The sequence below is a fragment of the Oryzias latipes genome, chromosome 1 (genome assembly GCF_002234675.1).
Source record: "Oryzias latipes chromosome 1, ASM223467v1".
Lineage (NCBI taxonomy): Eukaryota > Metazoa > Chordata > Actinopteri > Beloniformes > Adrianichthyidae > Oryzias > Oryzias latipes.
This window is the reverse complement of record NC_019859.2, coordinates 32,381,603-32,398,857: the sequence shown is the minus strand read 5'-3', so window position 1 is coordinate 32,398,857 and position 17,255 is coordinate 32,381,603. Positions and strand designations below refer to the sequence as shown.

General features: G+C 44.1%; 1 protein-coding gene across 4 annotated transcripts in view; it reads right to left on the bottom strand.

Annotated features, from left to right (window-relative positions):
• Window positions 1–2,149: 2,149 nt before the first annotated feature.
• Window positions 2,150–17,255, bottom strand: part of LOC101163147 (ATP-binding cassette sub-family A member 1) — a 31,785-nt gene continuing 16,679 nt past the window's right edge. For 2 of the 4 annotated variants that reach the window (XM_004066268.4, XM_023960589.1), the window contains exons 12-49: window positions 16,488–16,682; window positions 15,397–15,605; window positions 15,135–15,311; window positions 14,829–15,051; window positions 14,464–14,685; window positions 14,166–14,370; window positions 13,941–14,054; window positions 13,680–13,854; window positions 13,451–13,582; window positions 13,212–13,351; window positions 12,973–13,110; window positions 12,657–12,886; window positions 12,503–12,575; window positions 12,181–12,383; window positions 11,999–12,050; window positions 11,142–11,255; window positions 10,848–10,996; window positions 10,564–10,688; window positions 10,292–10,390; window positions 9,977–10,166; window positions 9,393–9,487; window positions 9,252–9,284; window positions 9,052–9,157; window positions 8,838–8,912; window positions 7,799–7,968; window positions 7,535–7,712; window positions 7,298–7,413; window positions 7,069–7,213; window positions 6,857–6,980; window positions 6,634–6,763; window positions 6,362–6,545; window positions 5,870–5,976; window positions 5,620–5,761; window positions 4,993–5,127; window positions 4,807–4,910; window positions 4,627–4,719; window positions 4,293–4,536; window positions 2,150–4,211 (exon numbers count right to left, since the gene is read on the bottom strand). In XM_004066268.4, the coding sequence (XP_004066316.1) occupies window positions 4,068–4,211; window positions 4,293–4,536; window positions 4,627–4,719; window positions 4,807–4,910; window positions 4,993–5,127; window positions 5,620–5,761; window positions 5,870–5,976; window positions 6,362–6,545; window positions 6,634–6,763; window positions 6,857–6,980; window positions 7,069–7,213; window positions 7,298–7,413; window positions 7,535–7,712; window positions 7,799–7,968; window positions 8,838–8,912; window positions 9,052–9,157; window positions 9,252–9,284; window positions 9,393–9,487; window positions 9,977–10,166; window positions 10,292–10,390; window positions 10,564–10,688; window positions 10,848–10,996; window positions 11,142–11,255; window positions 11,999–12,050; window positions 12,181–12,383; window positions 12,503–12,575; window positions 12,657–12,886; window positions 12,973–13,110; window positions 13,212–13,351; window positions 13,451–13,582; window positions 13,680–13,854; window positions 13,941–14,054; window positions 14,166–14,370; window positions 14,464–14,685; window positions 14,829–15,051; window positions 15,135–15,311; window positions 15,397–15,605; window positions 16,488–16,682 (5,490 nt within the window). In that variant the 3' untranslated portion in view covers window positions 2,150–4,067. The remainder of the gene's footprint in view (window positions 4,212–4,292; window positions 4,537–4,626; window positions 4,720–4,806; window positions 4,911–4,992; window positions 5,128–5,619; window positions 5,762–5,869; window positions 5,977–6,361; window positions 6,546–6,633; window positions 6,764–6,856; window positions 6,981–7,068; window positions 7,214–7,297; window positions 7,414–7,534; window positions 7,713–7,798; window positions 7,969–8,837; window positions 8,913–9,051; window positions 9,158–9,251; window positions 9,285–9,392; window positions 9,488–9,976; window positions 10,167–10,291; window positions 10,391–10,563; window positions 10,689–10,847; window positions 10,997–11,141; window positions 11,256–11,998; window positions 12,051–12,180; window positions 12,384–12,502; window positions 12,576–12,656; window positions 12,887–12,972; window positions 13,111–13,211; window positions 13,352–13,450; window positions 13,583–13,679; window positions 13,855–13,940; window positions 14,055–14,165; window positions 14,371–14,463; window positions 14,686–14,828; window positions 15,052–15,134; window positions 15,312–15,396; window positions 15,606–16,487; window positions 16,683–17,255) is intronic. The other 2 variants (XM_011480256.3, XM_011480250.3) reach the window with 2 other exon arrangements.

Below are 17,255 nucleotides of genomic sequence, written 5' to 3'. Positions count from 1 at the left end.
TAGCATTATAGATGTCTTGCAAATACCTGAAAGTGTTAATAAGATTTATTAACATCTAAAGTCAGACCATTGTCTTCTAAATCCATATTACTAAACTGCTTATAAGCTTTACAAATGTATTAATTAACTTTGTTAATAGTTTATTAATTGTTTTGCAGCACCTCATCTAAAGTGTGGATGTTTTTTAGCACAAACAACCACAAAGCATAAAGATTGTAAAAAGAACTTTATGACATTAAAACAGACTAAACATACACAAATCGTTCTGTAAAAGATATATAATAATTTAATTCAGACAAATAATTTTTTTTTAAAAACATATACTGGTGTTGGATGAATAGCATCATAGCTAATAAGGATAAAGTATTAGCATCTATCCTGAGTGAAACATTCATTGCAAATCCCATCACCAGCAGACAGTTCTCTGCATTCAATGCCAACTGCATTCAACCACTGTTGCCTTGCTTCAAAGTCCACAAGAAAGTTGCACAAGCCAGTCATTTTTGAAGAACGAAGACCATTTAATAAATCTACAGGAGCCATGCTAAAGCTAACACGCTAACCTGCCCATCTTTGATTATGAAAGGAATCAAAGATGGGCAGGTTAACTAATGTCCCCATTGGCTAATGAATCTGTCAATCAAACTCATCAGCAAACTAGGCGTGCTTACTTTCAGCCAATTGAATGGCCTCTTAGACTTTGCTTTCACACAGGTGACGAAAAAAGCCCCGCCCATCTTTGATTCTGTACCGGTCGGTCGTTAGCGTGTTAGCTTTAGCATGGCTCCTGTGGGTTTATTGTCTTCGTTCTTCAAAAATTACTGGCTTGTGCAACTTTCTTGTGGACTTTGAAGCAAGGCAACAGTGGTTGAATGCAGTTGGCATTGAATGCAGAGAACTGTCTGCTGGTGATGGGATTTGCAATGAATGTTTCACTCAGGATAGATGCTAATACTTTATCCTTATTAGCTATGATGCTAGTCATCCAACAGCAGTCTGTTTTTAAAAAAAAATTATTTATCTGAATTAAATTATTATATATCTTTTACAGAACGATTTGTGTATGTTTAGTCTGTTTTAATGTCATAAAGTTCTTTTTACAATCTTTATGCTTTGTGGTTGTTTGTGCTAAAAAACATCCACACTTTAGTTGAGGTGCTGCAAAACAATTAATAAACTATTAACAGAGTTAATTAATACATTTGTAAAGCTTATAAGCAGTTTAGTAATATGGATTTAGAAGACAATGGTCTGACTTTAGATGTTAATAAATCTTATTAACACTTTCAGGTATTTGCAAGACATCTATAATGCTAATAAATATCTTCCTAGCATCTGACACATTAATAAAGCCTATTAATTTGTTACGTTAGTTAATAAAACTTATTAAGCTTATGAACACTTAGGCTTGTGTCAGGCATCTATAATGCTAATAAATATCTTACTAGAACCCCAAACAATAATAATACTTATTAATTTGTTAACAAAGGTTGTTAATAAATCTTATTAAGCTTATTAACACTGACACATTTGTTAGGCACCTATAATATCAATAAATGCATCATTAGCATCTTGAAAACATCCTAATAATAATGCTTGTAAATGTGTTAACTAAGTAATTTAATAAACCTCATTAGACTTATTGTACTAATAAATGTCTTACTAACACCCTATAAATTCATTTATAATGCTTGTTAATGTGTTAACAAAGCTTGTTAAGGAATCTTAATATAAAGTGTTATGTCCTAGAAAACAACACAGGTTTTTGGATTTTGGTTAAAACAACATGATCATAATCAAAAGTCCTTGTACAACCAATCCAAAGATGATTGAGGTGGTGCTTTACATCTTGCTACACATCGGACAGTTCACGCTTCAGTGTCGTCCATAAGTTCTCTTTGGATATTATCCAAATCTCACTTCAGGTTTTGTCAGCATAGGATTTTCTATCATTTTGACTTTGGTTCACCCATCGTTTTTAGGCCAGATGCCTTCCTGACACAATCCTGTATGTTTGAGGCACAGGGAGACCCGAATAGGCCGCAGCAGGAAGGGTCTTCTTACCTAAGGACCCACACTGGATTAAGCTTTCCATATAACACAACTGTACTTGCTTTTTTAAATATCCAGTTTAAAAACAAGGAAATAGTTCAGTCCAAAGTCCTTTATTTGAAAATGTATGAATTTTTATCAATGTAGAGAATATTTATACACAACGGTTAACCAACACAAACATTTGTAATACTTTCAAATGTAAACAAATAGTAATATTGAGATCGAGAAGAGAAGAAAATGACCACTTAAGTAATGTCCTGCATTGCTCTTAACAACTTCTAGTCTAATATTTTCACAGTTTGACTAATTTGTCTAACTCACAAGAGCCTTTGATCTCGGTTTCAAGTTTCAAACAAATCTGCAGTGATGTAGCTGTATGTGTCTGTTTTTCAGTGCAGACATTTGGTTTGGGTTTTGAAAAAGCTTAATCCTACACGGTGAAAACCAAAGGCTGCTACGCCCATAAAGTGCTCAAAATTCTTTTAGGTAAGGGGGGAAATAAAATAAAAAGGTTTTGAAGGGTCAGTTCTTGAATAACTATAAAACACTTTTGAACAGATTCTGTCTTCAGTTCAAACCCTGGATTTGTAGATAGAAAGCAGCTCGTCGTGTTCAGTCTGGCTGACTCCAAACGGAATATTTCTGTCTTGACGCCTGTGATTGTGACAAGTTTGAGATTTGGCAAAGTCACCAGAGCTTTAAAGGTAAAGATGGAACAAACCTCACATGTGAGCCTGCGTTGTTTCCAGCAGCTGATCGATCGAGTGGCGGAGCAAAAGCGGAAAAATCCTTTGCCTCAGTAGGATTACATAGTTTGATCAAAGATACGTCTCCATTTGGCACAGATACTGATAGATTACTGATGACATCGAATTACTGTACATTACATCCACAGAAATAGGTTGATAGAATCCCATCAGTCCCATAACTTATCTCCACTTTTAGTTGTTTTTTTTTCATCTCAACATTTGACGCCATGCAAAACAACCCAACAGTAATGAAGGAGACGGTAGTTGTCTCCACTGCAGTGAACACAGATCTACTGGCATGCGTTGGTCTACACACACGGACACGGATGTTCAAAGTGCGTGGCTGGCAGGAAGCATGCGGTCGCAAACATAAAGCCATCTTTCCGAAACAGCCTCCGAGAACCCTCCGTCCGATTGGGATCGGGAGGAAAACGCAGAGCAACACCACCGGCTGAAGAACCGGAACAAACATCCGGCCTCTTTGTTTGGGCGCGGATGCGGCCGGGCGTTTCTCTCCAGGCTCTGGATGCGTGCCGTCCATGCTCTACATTCCTTGGCAGCATACGTGTGCTGGGGTTTGGGATGGAGTGCTCCCCGTCTGCAGGCACTGGGCTGAACAATGTTAAGGTAACCAGCAAGGACAGCAGTCCCACATGTTAAAACAGAAGAAAAGAACTCTGTAGAGGGAACGCAGGTCTACGTTGGTCAATGAAATAATCACATAGATTGCACTTTTGTCACTGAGATTGATCTTTTTTTTTTTTTGTCTTTCAACTTTCGTTTTGATTATAAAACTGTCGCTGGTAACAAAGATAAGCTGAAGAAGTTTGACCCTGAATAAAAAAAGTGGTCAGTCCATGTTTCAAAAGCTGGCAGTGAATGATCCACAGCAGTGAGATCCTCCGAGGAATGGGAATAACGAATCCAAGACGTTTGCTTCCTGCTCTCCAGTGGAACACAGAGCCTGCATCTGTAACTGTCTCCAACACCCGCGGGCTCATCTTCCTCTTAAATATATGTGTACACGTTTTCTTGCATTGATTTGCATTGAGTTTTCATTTAGTCAGTGTCTTTCACAAAGCCTGCAGCTTTTGCCTTTTCAGGCTGTGCGCTCAGGTGCAGGTTCACTGAAAAATGAGAAGAATAAAAGACTAAAACAAACAAAAAAATGGTTCCCCCCTCCCTCCCCCACACGTTTGTGGTCCATATTTTTCAAACTGGGTGGGGTGGGGGGAGTGGGTGAAGCACCTCCCACTGGTGGAATCAGACGCAGCTCTCCCTGCTCTTGCTGTCTACGAGGAAAGAGTTGAGCTGTGAAAGGTCCACGACGACGGCGTCCCGCTTGCTCAGGTGGACGTCTTTCAAGTGGTCCTCGTCACTTTGGTCCTTGGCGAAATTTACAAACACCTTTAGAAAGACAGAGAGGAGAGACGCCGTCAAAGACTGAGCAGGGGAAAGGCATTTCTTTGTCCGGTGACGTCTGCTTACTTGGTCTAAGGTGGTCTGGGACACAGAATAGTCTTCTATGCAGAGCGTCTCCTTGTTCTTGGACAGGAGGGAGAAGATGCGGGCTAGGGAGGTGAGGGATGAGGGGAGCTGGTACTGCAGCATGTTGCGGTGCTTCTCCTTCAGCGTGCTCCCTGGAAGCTCCCGCTCGATGAAGCCCATCACCGGCCGAAGGTCTGGGTCTGGCCCCGCCACTCGCAGGATGATGGTGTAGCCGTCGCCAAACCTGACCAGGAGAGTGCAGGGTTGTTGCTCCGGCAGACGTTCTGACATGAAGGCACCGTTTTTTTTTTTTTGTCTCTGGAAGGTTTCCTACCTGTTCTTCAGGTGCTGCACGCTGCCCAGGCAGCGGAACCTGCCGTTGACCATGATGGCCATCCTGGTGCACAGAGCTTCACACTCCTCCATGCTGCGCAAAGACAGGAGCACACCAGTTTGTGACGGGTGGAGAAGGGGGAGGAGCAGAAGGCCGGGCGGGAAAAAAATGCCGTCTAACCTGTGAGACGTCAGAACCACGGAGCGTCCCTCTTTGATGATGCTCAGGATGGCGTTCCAGAGGGCTCGGCGTGCCTTCGGGTCCATGCCCGTAGTGGGCTCATCCTGAAAACATTTTAGAAACAAAAAGTTAGTTTCTGCGCCCAACTGGCCTCGTCTGACCTGAAACTGATGGAGTCTCGCTGACCAGAAACACAACAGGAGGTCCTCCAATGAGAGCGATGGCGGTGGACAGCTTCCTCATGTTTCCTCCGCTGTAGCTCCCGGCCGATTTGTCAACATATTTGACCAATCCCAGTTTCCGGATGCCCCACTCTGCCACCTAGTGGAGAGATTTTGCATGTAAAAATGTTTTCAGTGCAACAAAATGATGATCTTTCCAGGTTGTCACTGTTTCCATCCATCATTTTCTTCTCACTCCAACCACTTTGGAATGACAGGAAAACTACATCCATGAACTTTCTCCTTGGTCTTCCTCTACTCCTCTTTTTCCCTGGTAGCTCCATCCTCAGCATCCTTTCACCAGATCTGTTCCTCTGACCTATCGATCCTGGTTCTATACATTCCTAAGGAGAACCTCAGCATCTTCCTCTCTGCTACCTCCAGCTCTAGACAACATGGCTGCTCTCACCACAGTCTTCTTCATCTCTGCTTCATTCTCGCTGACACTCAGTGGTCACACATCCCACCTGCACCCTTCCCCCACTCAGTCCCATCACATACATGTCCTGAAAAAATCCCATGTACTTCTCTTCCACTGCAGACTTCCAAAAACCAAAACATAAGTTGAATTCATATCATCTCAGGTGTTTACCTCGCAGACTTCCTTCTCGGGTACTCCTCTCAGAATGGCATAGAATTCAAGATGCTCTCTGCCGGTCAGCAGGTCGTTGATGGCATCAAACTGAGGACAGTAGCCCATGTTCTGATGCACCTCATCTATCTCAGTAGTTACACTGCAATGAAAGAAAGCAGATGTAAGGGTTTATAAGTGTAACGGTCGGCAAATATTACATTTTGGACGCCGAGTGCCGTTCCGTTATTCTCTGTTTTGTTGTTTTTACCTTTTGCCTGCCAAGTACGCCTCCCCACTGGTGACCAGGGAGTCTCCCGTCAGCATTTTGAAGGTGCTCGTCTTTCCTGCTCCGTTCACTCCAAGCAGACCGAAACACTGACAGAAGGAGGGAAAAAAGGTTATTGAATGTGGGGGAGAAACGTTACGCTTAGGTGTGAAATTACAGATGTTTGTCAGTCCCTCCAGGGTTTGATGTGGTCTAAGAACTTTTTCCATCGATTTTTTTAATTTAGTCAAAAATGTAATGGAGTTTATTGCAGGAGTGTTTTAAACACTGACACCTTTTAAAAACAGAATAAAGCATTCATTTGATATTATTTGGAAACAGAATTTTTTAACTACAAAAAGAATTTTTTGCTGACATTTGCAAAAAGGCAAGATTAATGTTTAAGGGGCCGTTGGAATCTGCTTCATCAGGTAAAGCGATGGGTTTGCACGCAGAGCTGCGTGACACAGGTGTTCAGGCAGAAGGTGAGCTCACCTCTCCAGGAGGGATGCCAACGCACAGCCGGTCAACGGCTGGCTTCTGCTTCCGTTTGTAAATCTTGGTGAGCTCCCTCAGCTCCAGGATGTCTGACTGGCCCGACCCGCTCAGGACCCTCTGGCGCTCTCTGGCCACGTCCTCATCTTCCTCTCCAATGGGCTTCAGGTGGCTGATGGAAGACCTGCAGGGAGACAGAGAGACGGTGTCACATCCCACACAGGACATTTGAGGAGAGCGGAGGAGGGTTTGAAGGTGGATGTTTCACAAACCGAGTGGTGATGCAGAAGCGATACTGAATGAGGACTGTGATGCAGAAGAACACCACCCCTTCTACGGCCATTGCAAACAGGTTTTTTCCCACCATGTCCCAGGCGAGCGGCGAGCGGAACCGATTTTCACCTGCAACACAAAAAATTTACGATTCATTTAAAAAAAAAAACACTCTCGACTGAAGCAATGACGTGTGACAATGAAGGGAAATTCCGTTTTTACCGAATCGCTCCAAAGCATCAGCCATGGCCTGATTCTTCACCATGTCGATCAGTCCTCTGCCCAAGCAAAAGTGAGGGAAGATGAGGAAAACATTCTTCAGGATGTCATTGATCCCTCCGATCTCCTACAAGGGAAAAACTGGGTTTTGATCTGTATTTCTTTCATCAAAGAAATGGCAGAAACGCAGCTTGCTGCTCTGAGGAGCTACTCACGTTACTTCCAAACAGCTCCAGGACAAACGTTGACACGCTGCCATTGATTCCTATCAGTATGTTGACACTGGTTAGAACCACGTAGGCAGTGCTGGGGATCTTGAAGAAGAAAGAGGCTGGGTACATCAAAGGGGTGATCGACCATCTGCAAAAAAACCGAAACAGTTTATATTTGTGAACACACATGGAGGAATCACAAGAAAAAAAACAAAGAATTTGTCCAAATTACCCATAAAGCAGGAGCAGCAGGGCCAGCACTGGCAGATTGGTCGAGGAGACGTAGGCGTCTTGTTGGAAACACACAAATATGATGATCACCAGTGTGGCTGGAACGATGTAATTACACTGCAAAGGAGGGAGGAAAGGCGGGTCTAAATACAGAGATTTTCCAACATTTCCTCCAATTTGAATTTCCTGCAAAGATTCAATCAGAAAAGGGAGTCAAACTGGCTGACAAACGCCTCACCATATCCCACACAAAGTTGGCCAGCCAGTAGAGGAAGGGCTGCACTCCACTGATGAACTGCATGTGTTTGGCCTTGTTCACTCGCTCCTGGATGAGAAAGACCACAAAACTGGCCGGGACAAAGGACATGGCGAAGATCACGCAAATCGACACCAGCACGTCCACCGACGTCGTCATCCTGTGAAGCAGAGAGGGCGTGATCGTAGGAATCCCACAGCAGATATTTCCCGTCCTGTGACCGCCCACACTGGCTGTGACACTCACAATGCCACCTGTGACAGCTGCTCCTTGGTGAGGTTCAGCGGGTGGTTGTAGGCTGTGATGCCAAACTTGGTGGGGTCTTTTCCAGCTGGCAGACTGGCGCGCAGGATGCCGTTGTTCATCACATTGAGGAAGGAGCTGATGCTGTGCCAGCCCTTGTTGTTGAACCAGATCTGGAATGAGAGGGACGGATGTCAGACACATGAAAGAACGGAAAAGGTTGGAGAACCACTGGGTGTTCTAAGAACTGTAACAGGTGTTCAACCGTGCCAAACAACAGATATTATGAATGAAAACATTTTCCGTGGTATCTTTCTTCTGAATCTCTGTCCTCAGTAATAGAGGAAACAAAAATTAGGGATTGAATTAGAAAATTGGCTTAAACTGTATTTTTGACAGTGTTGATGATGTAAGAGTTGATTATGTAAGGTTTAATGGCCGACGAAGTATGCATTTTCACTTTTTAATGCACGCCGTTGCTTCCGCGAAGTGCGTTAAAAAGTGACAATGCACACTTCAAAGGCCATTAACCCACTTATACCATGGTCACTTACAAAAGAAATAAATAGTAACCAGTTTTTAGTACTTAATTGTTTTGTTTTTTTCCAATTTGGATCACTTTTCCCCCCAAAAGGGACCTATTTGCTATGTGGTGCGGCGCGGTGCATCACGTAGCCAATAGTCTGCGTCGCGCCGCACCACCGCTGCAGTCAAGACTCTGCGATACAAAGCGATATATATATATGCTGATCTTTCCGATGGGTTGAATGAAGCACCAGTTCAGAGAGAAAGTTCACCTCTTACCGCTTGTTTTTGTCCAGACGATGAAGCTAAAGGTTGTTTTAAAGAAGCCGACGCAGTGATACAAAACATTTAAGTTAGGTGACCGGAACTACTTTTTTCACCGCGCGGTTACCCTGTGGTATATCACTTTTTAATGCACACCCAGCAGCCAATCGGAATCGAGTATTCCCCCGGAGCATGCTATAAGGTGATGATTTTCCACAGACCAGGTGGTGTACATTTGTCTTTGCATGCTAACCTTGACATTATTCTTGGAGTCCAATCCCTGGATAAAACTGGAGAGGCTGTGGAAAAACCGATCAGCTGCAGTTCCCTGAAAGGTAAGAACAGAAAAGAAATGTTATTTTAACCAAACCTTTGAACAAGAATTCTAAAGTAAGACTGGAGTTGGAATAACACCACAACCGACTACAAGTGAATGTTTCTGAGTGGCCCAACAACAGATGTCTTACTCTTTCAAGATGGAAGCGCCTCCTCAGCTGAGCAATTGCAACATCAATGTCATCTTTGTGAGACAGAAACTGGGAGCTCCTTGCACCCAGTGAGAATCCACCATACCTATTGAAGAGCCAAACATAGTGGAGTGTCAGAGATGAAAAAAGCACCCAGAAGATTATTGATGGACAACTAAGAGTGAGTCGTGAACACTGACCTGAACTCGTTGACCCAAATCTTGTTTTTCAGGCTGGAAAACAGACAGAAACATTTCACTACATGGGTAACTGTGATGGAAGGTGAGGAACTCAAACATTATGTTGCACCGGATTAAAGTGAAACTTTAGACGAGGAATACCTTTTTCCAATGATCTGTGCGTAGGTTTTAACCAGATAGTCTGATACATTTCTGCCCGTCAGGTTCTGCAGGGTGTCTTTGTCACTGATCCTCATCTGGAGACCAAAGCAGGAAACTGATCAAACCTTAGTCACAACTGCCTTTAAGGGGGGATACTGACTTTATGCGGCTGAAAAGTGGGCAAATCTGTGCAGAATACAAGATTTAGGATCGTAGACAACCGGAAAATGTTTCTTTTTTCTAGGGCCACGCTGCTTGCGTCAGGTTGTAGTGAACACTCTTAACAATTGTGCTATCTTATGGGGTCCAGATGACCCCACCCTTGCATTGACGTGTTCTCCCTATCATGACAAAGGTGGATAAAGGTGAAGAGGATTTTATGGAATCCATGGACACCAGTGAAGATCACAAATCATTGAAGAAAAAAGGTTTAGTGCACTGACTTGTGGGGTCCAGATAACCCAACGTTCCCAACGTTCACGTGCCTCGGAGGCACGTGAACGTTGGGAACGTTGGGTTATCTGGACCCCACAAGATAGCACAAGGGATATGGCTTCACCTGGGTTCTGATTAGACTCACTGACCTGTGGTGGTGGGAGTCCACCAGCCCCATCAGGACACTCCGGCAGCATCCTCTTACGCCCCTCACAGCTGCACTGACACAAGGGAGAAGGGTTCTCCCTGGTCCAGTTGCCCTTGGCGAAAATGTCCCTCAAACTCTCAGAGACTTCAGGGACTGCCCACTCATCTTCAACAGCAGTACAGGGGGTGTTGCTGAGGGTGAAAGCATAATTTCAGAAAAGATCTTGACTGTTTTTTCTAGATTTTTAAAGATTGCAAAAAGGGATAAAGACATTTTATTTGAATCAAAATAAGTCAAACTTCTCCTGAGTACTTACGGTATGGGCTCTCCCTTCATGCAGCGAGATCCAAAGCCGGGTTTTTCCATCAGAGCTCCCAGCAGTTTGTTGGTGTGAGGGTCGTCAGGCATGTCATTGCTGCAAAACATACAGACCTTTGCCTTTAGCTGTGTGGGCAGTGTGAAAAATACCAAAATAAAGGTCTTTTTTTATTCTTCATAAGACAGTTAGACCCAGTAAAGACCTGCTTTAAAGATTAGTAACATTTTTAGATCAAAAACGAACAAAGAGGCCAAAGAGAAGACTCTCACCTGATGAAAGAAAATTGTTCTCCATACATGCTGGGATGCAGAGCCAAGCTGGGGTACTTTCCAAAGGGGGGAACGATCAGGCTGAATACCAGGGCGATGCACACAAACACTGCTGGGAGGACAATCTAGAAAAAAATACCTTTTTTTAAAATAACTCATAAAAAACACACACAATCACAATGAGTTCCTAATTTCATGCCTCCAGTATTATTATTGAAAAGCAAAAAAATGAAAGTGTAGACAGGCTAAGACTGTAGGCACATACACCATAAGCAATGTCACACCTGAGCAAAGAAGCCTTTCCTGGAGCGCCGGGCGTAGAGAAAGCGTTTCCACAGCAGAGCAACGAACTGCTGCCTCTTCAGACTCCAGCCTTTAACCTGGAAGGAACCTTTGCCGTCTGCCCCACCAAGCCAGTCCGTCTCACGGGATTCTAGACGACACAACACAATGAGCAACACAATGAGCCGCTCAGGTTTTTAGGTTTCACTGTTCCATTTTCAAATGTAACGCCCCACGAATGACAGCAATAAGACAATTGTTGTCATTGCACTGCATGGCAGGTGGTGCAGCTCTACCTGGATCACCTTCAGAGTCGTTGAAGTCAAATTCGTCCTCAGTGAAGGGTTTCAGGCAGCTCTGGTGATCTCCAAAAGCATGACGTCGACGAGTCCGAGTCGGTACGACTCCGTCTGCAAACAGAAAACAACAACAAGACTTCATGTCTGCCTTTTTCCTCTTTGCCGTCTGCAGCTACTCTTTCAAGAGCTTTCAAACTAGCATAGACTAAATAATAAAGCTATAGCACCAGAGGCTAAGGCACTGTGTCGCACAGCCACTACGTACATTTTGCACATATTGCATGGATGAAAACTTGTCATATGTGAATATACGTGACAAAAGTGTATCAGGAATGAACGGTAAAACCACAAAAGAAATGCAAGTAAACCACGCAAAGCACAAGTAAATCAATGTGGAACATAAACCGTTGTTTGAGCTGTTTTTATGCAATTCATTTGTGATTTGTGCAGTTACACATCGGTGGTTCGTCCGTGAAAAGTCTGTTATACAAATGTGGAACAGTCGTGGAAAGCTATAAATGTGCGTGTGCATCTTGCAAAAATCACGCACAACTGTGTATAAAATACTCACAATACGCACGAACCCCGTAATTCTCAACCGACCAAAAGTTTTCAACAACCTAAAACCAAATTCATGTAAAGACCCGTCGACCAAAACCCTCGACCGGCATCTGCGCACATCGAGGAAAGACGAACGTAAGAAAAACATGAATTACGAATATCACGCATGTGTCACCAAAGACAGAAATTTCCTACGCAGAAAATGCGCAAAAGGTACGTAGTGGCTGTGTGACAAGGCCTTTAGGTAAGCGATGGTGGAGCCAACACCACACTCAAAATGTCCCAAACCTCACCTGAAAGCTCAACAGCATCAACTCCGCTGTCTTCTGCCACCTTCAGAAAGATCTGCAACACACAAGGAGAGAAGACACTCACACTCACAAGTCTGCCGCTTTCTAACAAAAAATTCAACAGAAAACTGCTTTTCCCTGTTTTTTTCAACATAAACTACATTCATCATAGATGGGAATCCTACCTCTTCCAGAGTGGTATCGGAAATTCCATAACTCGATATTCCCAAATCAGTAAGCCGGTCATCAAGCTCATGGAAGAGCTCCACAAAGGCTCCATCTTTAGCTGACTGGTAGGGCAAGACGTAGGTGAGTTCGTGTCCAAGATCCTCCACCAGGCGAGCCTCCCGGACATGTTTGAAAATCACGTTAGAGATGAGAGAAACGTCTGTAGGAAAGAACGAAGATAAAGCGTACAAGGTGTCAGTGAATTTCTGAAGCTCACACCATGTTTTCCCAAAAATTAGTTAAAGGATATTTTTAATCCAGTAACATGTCATTTCTCACCAATAGTGGTGGTTTCACTGTCAGGTTCACTGCCCAGGCCTGCATCTGAACTGCTCTCGGATATGCTGTCCTCCTACAGAACAGAAAGACTCAGTGAATCTGACACCAGATGCTCTCTCCAATGCTACGGTTGATGTTGCTGAATCTGTCCTACCTTCTCTGTTTTCTTGCTGTAGGAAACGGTGCTGGCGGAGTTCCTGCAGGACTGCAGAGCCAAGTCGTAGTCCCTTTTAACCATCGTCAGGTAGTAGCCTGTACCAAGGTGAGTCTTCAGGAAGAGGGAGGAGCCCACGCAGCAGAGCTTACCATGGGAAATGATAGCAATTCTGTCCCCCAGTATGTCAGCCTCATCCATGTGATGAGTGGACAGAATGATTGTACGGCCTGAAAGAGTTAAGGCAAAACATTGAAGAAAAAGGTTAAGGTTTCAAATAAAAGAAAGGAACAATGATTTTTCTGTGACTCTTTACCCTGTCTGTACTTTAGCAACAGGTCCCAGATTCCCCTCCGAGCATAGGGGTCAACACCAGCTGTGGGTTCATCAAGAATCACAACTTTGGAGCCCCCGACAAAAGCTAGAGCCACTGACAGCTTCCTCTGCATCCCACCTAACACGGAAACAGAGTCACAAATGCAAATTCAAAATCTCCCACAATTTAACATACAAGGAGAGTTGTGTGATAAGAAAAAGTGAGGTAAAGACTCTGACCTGACAGGGTGTTTGTGCGAGACTTTCGTTTGTGAGGAAGGCCAACGTCATTCACAATCTGTTCCATTTCCGCCTTTACTTTCTCCTCTGAGAGCCCTTTCAGGCGAGCATAGAACCAGATGTGTTCCTCTACTGTCAACCTGGATTAGATCAAGCACACACACCCAATTCCATCAGATATTCCCAGCTACCGAATGAAGTAAGAGGCTTAACAGCTGATGCTGACACTGCAAACGTACATGCTGAAAAGCACGTTGTGCTGTGGGCACATGCCCAGGTTCTGTCGGATGGTGCTGAGTTCGGAGCGGATGTCCTTCCCGAGGATGTAAGCGGTGCCAGAGGTGGGTGGGAACAACCCAGTCAGAATAGACCTATCAGAAACCAGGCGGGACAACACATGACATTCACTGTATTGTGGTGCGATTCAATAAGTGTGAGTAATCACTGATGGCATGATTCTTGTCGTACATGGTTGTGGTCTTGCCGGCTCCGTTGTGACCCAGGAAGGAGGTGATCTGTCCTTCGTAGAATTTCAGGCTCAGCCCATCGACGGCCAGCTTGTTTCCGTGACTGTAGACCTTCACAAGGTTCTCGATGTAAACACCAGGTTCAATGTGGCCGGGTTCCTCCTCAATGCACACTGCTATGCATAATATAAAGCAAAATCAGTTTTTGCAATAAGCAGAAAATGCCAATGCACACACTCATAGTACCAAACAGGATTCTTACCCTCAGCATTCCCCTTCTTTGAAAGCAACGCAGACATGTTTTTATTTTCTTTTTCTCCACACCAATAGGATTTGGTGAAAGGGAAATACCAGGGCCTGGGGATCCCATACTGACCTGTAATTCACGAAAAATAACCAACCATAAATACCTTCTTATAAATCAATTTTCAGATAACCCGTCTGAAAAAAGCAAGGAAACATGTTGTGATCTATTTGAATGACTTACCAGGGAAAACAGATTCAATGTACCAGGTCATGATTCCGTACAACACGGCATCGAACAGCATGAGGCAGATGGATGTGGTTAGGTTGTAGCTGTCCTCCTCTAAGGGGCTTGCCAGCAAGTTGGACCACTGGATTCCCACTCCTTGCTCTTCAAACAAGGCAAAGTACTCGCAGCCGAAGCCAAAAGCCACTGGAGACAGCAGACTCTGGGAGAAAAACAGAGCACCTGCCGTTTAGTGAATGCAATGGTGCTGACGTACGTACATGTACTGTGTGTAGATGTAACTTCTTGAGCATACCACTAAAACTTTAGCTCCAAATCCCACGTAGTCTTGCCAGGCCACACACAGAACGTAAGGCAAGTAGAGAGTGAAGTATATGATGCCACCGCACGCCGCCGCCAGGTTGGCACGAGAAAACAGCGTGCTGATGAGGAAGCACTGCATGATGGTTACGACGCCGAAGGATCCCAGGAACAGGAAAACTACTCCAGGATCGCTGTACGGGAGCAGGTTGCCCATCTGAGAAGAGAGTGGGGCCAAAGTGAGTGAGATCACCTGTTTTCCACAGCTACAATTCACTCGCTGAAGTCACAGAGAAACACTTGACATGAATACCAAAGCCAACACAGACACTCTCACATGATGGCAGAGCTGAGACCAACCTTCAGTAGCATCACCAGCAGCCCTGCGCTGATCAGCAGCGGGATTAAGCTGCTGATGAACCAGCTCAGCCACAGGGTGCCGTTGTTCAGCCCCATGATCCTCATGGTCTCCTTCAGGCGGGCCTCCTTCTCGTACACCACGCCTTTGATTATGATGGCCACCGAGTACATCCAGGCCAGAGTCATGAAGAGCGGCATGGAGCGACTCATCACTCGCAAGAAACTGAAAAGGCCATCAAATGTTTGGGTGACCCTCCAGAGGTATTTGTGCTCAAAGACGTTTCGTTCTACAAAGAGCCGGCTTACATGTCGTCAACGTAGCACGGGTACGGCATCTGCTGAATGTAGATGCCTGTCTTCTCCTTTGAGCCAGTGACAGCTCTGATGATTCCCTGCTCTATGACGTCCTGCAGGTACGAGAACCCGCCCCAGACGTACCGAAGGTCCTCGAAAGGGTCTGCCCTGGGACCGGGGTCCCAATATCTGCAAATATTCAGAAAAGACACCAATGTCGGTAAAAGAGCAGATTTTGGTCCACAATGGATTGACAGAGAGGGCAATCACTTACCCATCTTTAATCTTGTTGGTTCTCTCCACGTTGTCGATGTCCATGCGGATCTTGTAGTTGACATTGGGGGGCAGGTCGCTGTTGTCGCTGTGCACAATGTCAGGAAACACAATTCCTGCCCAGAACTTCTGGTTGTCCAGGAGACTCATGGACTTGTTGACCAAACGCTCCTCGTTTGCCACCGGCTCCAGTTTATCCAGGTTCACACACTGAAGAGGACAGAGAGGGTCGAGTATGTCTTTAAAAATCGGAATGAGAAGAAGCGTTTACTTGTTTCAAAAGCTGTTCCAAACAAAAACAAAAAAGTCCAACAGTTCTAGTTAGAACAAGGAGTAAGCAATCTGGTCTTGTTTTTGTGACATTTGAAGACTTCCCACAGACGAGCCTCCGATGGGTTGGTGCGTTGTAAACGGGGGGAGGAGGAGAGATACTGGCTGCCAAATGCGGGAAATGCCAGAAAAGTAACAGAAATGCTGATTTAACACTGATTTAAACATCGGTTTACACATTCATGATGTCCTTACTCTGCAAGTCCATCAGTAGTTGTCTATTAAACATTAGTTAGACGTTTGAAAGTGTTTGGTTTTTCTGTGAAGTTGGTAAATTATTGAACTTTTTAGTAGATTTGTACAACACATAATCCACTTAAATCTGATCATATGAGTCTGTTTCTATTGGTGTCAGAACGGCTTTTGATCTAATGAGTTTGTCAAAATGAAAACATCTCATTTGCCTTTGACATTAATGTACATAACAACGCTAATTACTGATCTATGAATCCTGCTTTTCTTCCAGAATCCTCTGAAGTTACGCTTTCAAACAGATAGATTAAAAATTAGCAGCAGAACATTTTCCTTTTCTCTCTTGGACCGAAACGAAGCACTTCAGAATGTCAACAAGTTAAACATATTAAGCATGGAAAGAGAAAGAACATTTGATTTAAGGATTGGAACCTACTGACCTAGATGATCAAGTAATCTTTATCCTAATTTTCCACAGTTTTTTCTCTCTCTTATTATCAGTGGAGATGCAAACAGTCAAAGGCAGAAACTCTTCTGGGTAATCTCTATATTTTTCAGCCGCACACTAACCTCCATGAAGCGGGAAATGGTCTGGATGGCGTGGTCGCTCTCATTGAAGGCATCTCTCCAGGTGTATGCAGTCCCTGCAGGTCTTTTGTCCTCTGAGGCTTTCGACAGGAAGTTTGCCACATCTGAGACGCGCCACTCAGTCCCACTGAGCTGTGCATTCAGGAACGCAGCGCCGACATTACTCTGAAGCAAGTTCTGCAATCAAAACACCAGTTCTTATGTCTCTGTTTACACAGACACCGAAAGAAAAAATGGCCCAAAACAAAGCAACGTCTAAATTAAAAGTCAATCATTCAACTGGGCGGAAAGAAACCTGCATGCAGTGCAGTTTGGTTTTTGACTGATATCAGAGGTGGTGAAGTGTCCCAGTGGTTTGACCTAATTTTATAGCTTTGTCACATTTTTTAAAAGCTTCTCTCTGACTTTAAGTTATCTTATCTTCTGATTTTCTGCTTTTCTCTCAAAAAACAATCATTCCTAAGGTCAAATTTACACGTAGGAAACCAAAACGTCTCCAGTTTGACAGTAACTGTTCTTTACCACTAGGTGGTAGTGTTTTAAGGCCTCCTTAACCCAAACAACTAATGCAGTCTTGTGCTTGTTCCTGCTGCGTTTTCTAATAAAGAGAGTCGACCTATTCTTCAAGAAAAATCTTGACCGGTTAAAGCTGAATTATCTGTTTGTGCTCGTCTCTTCCTTGAACTTTTATCAGCCACACAATTTTCTGTCTTCGTCAGGGTCGCTTCTGATAAGTGATGGCATAACAAA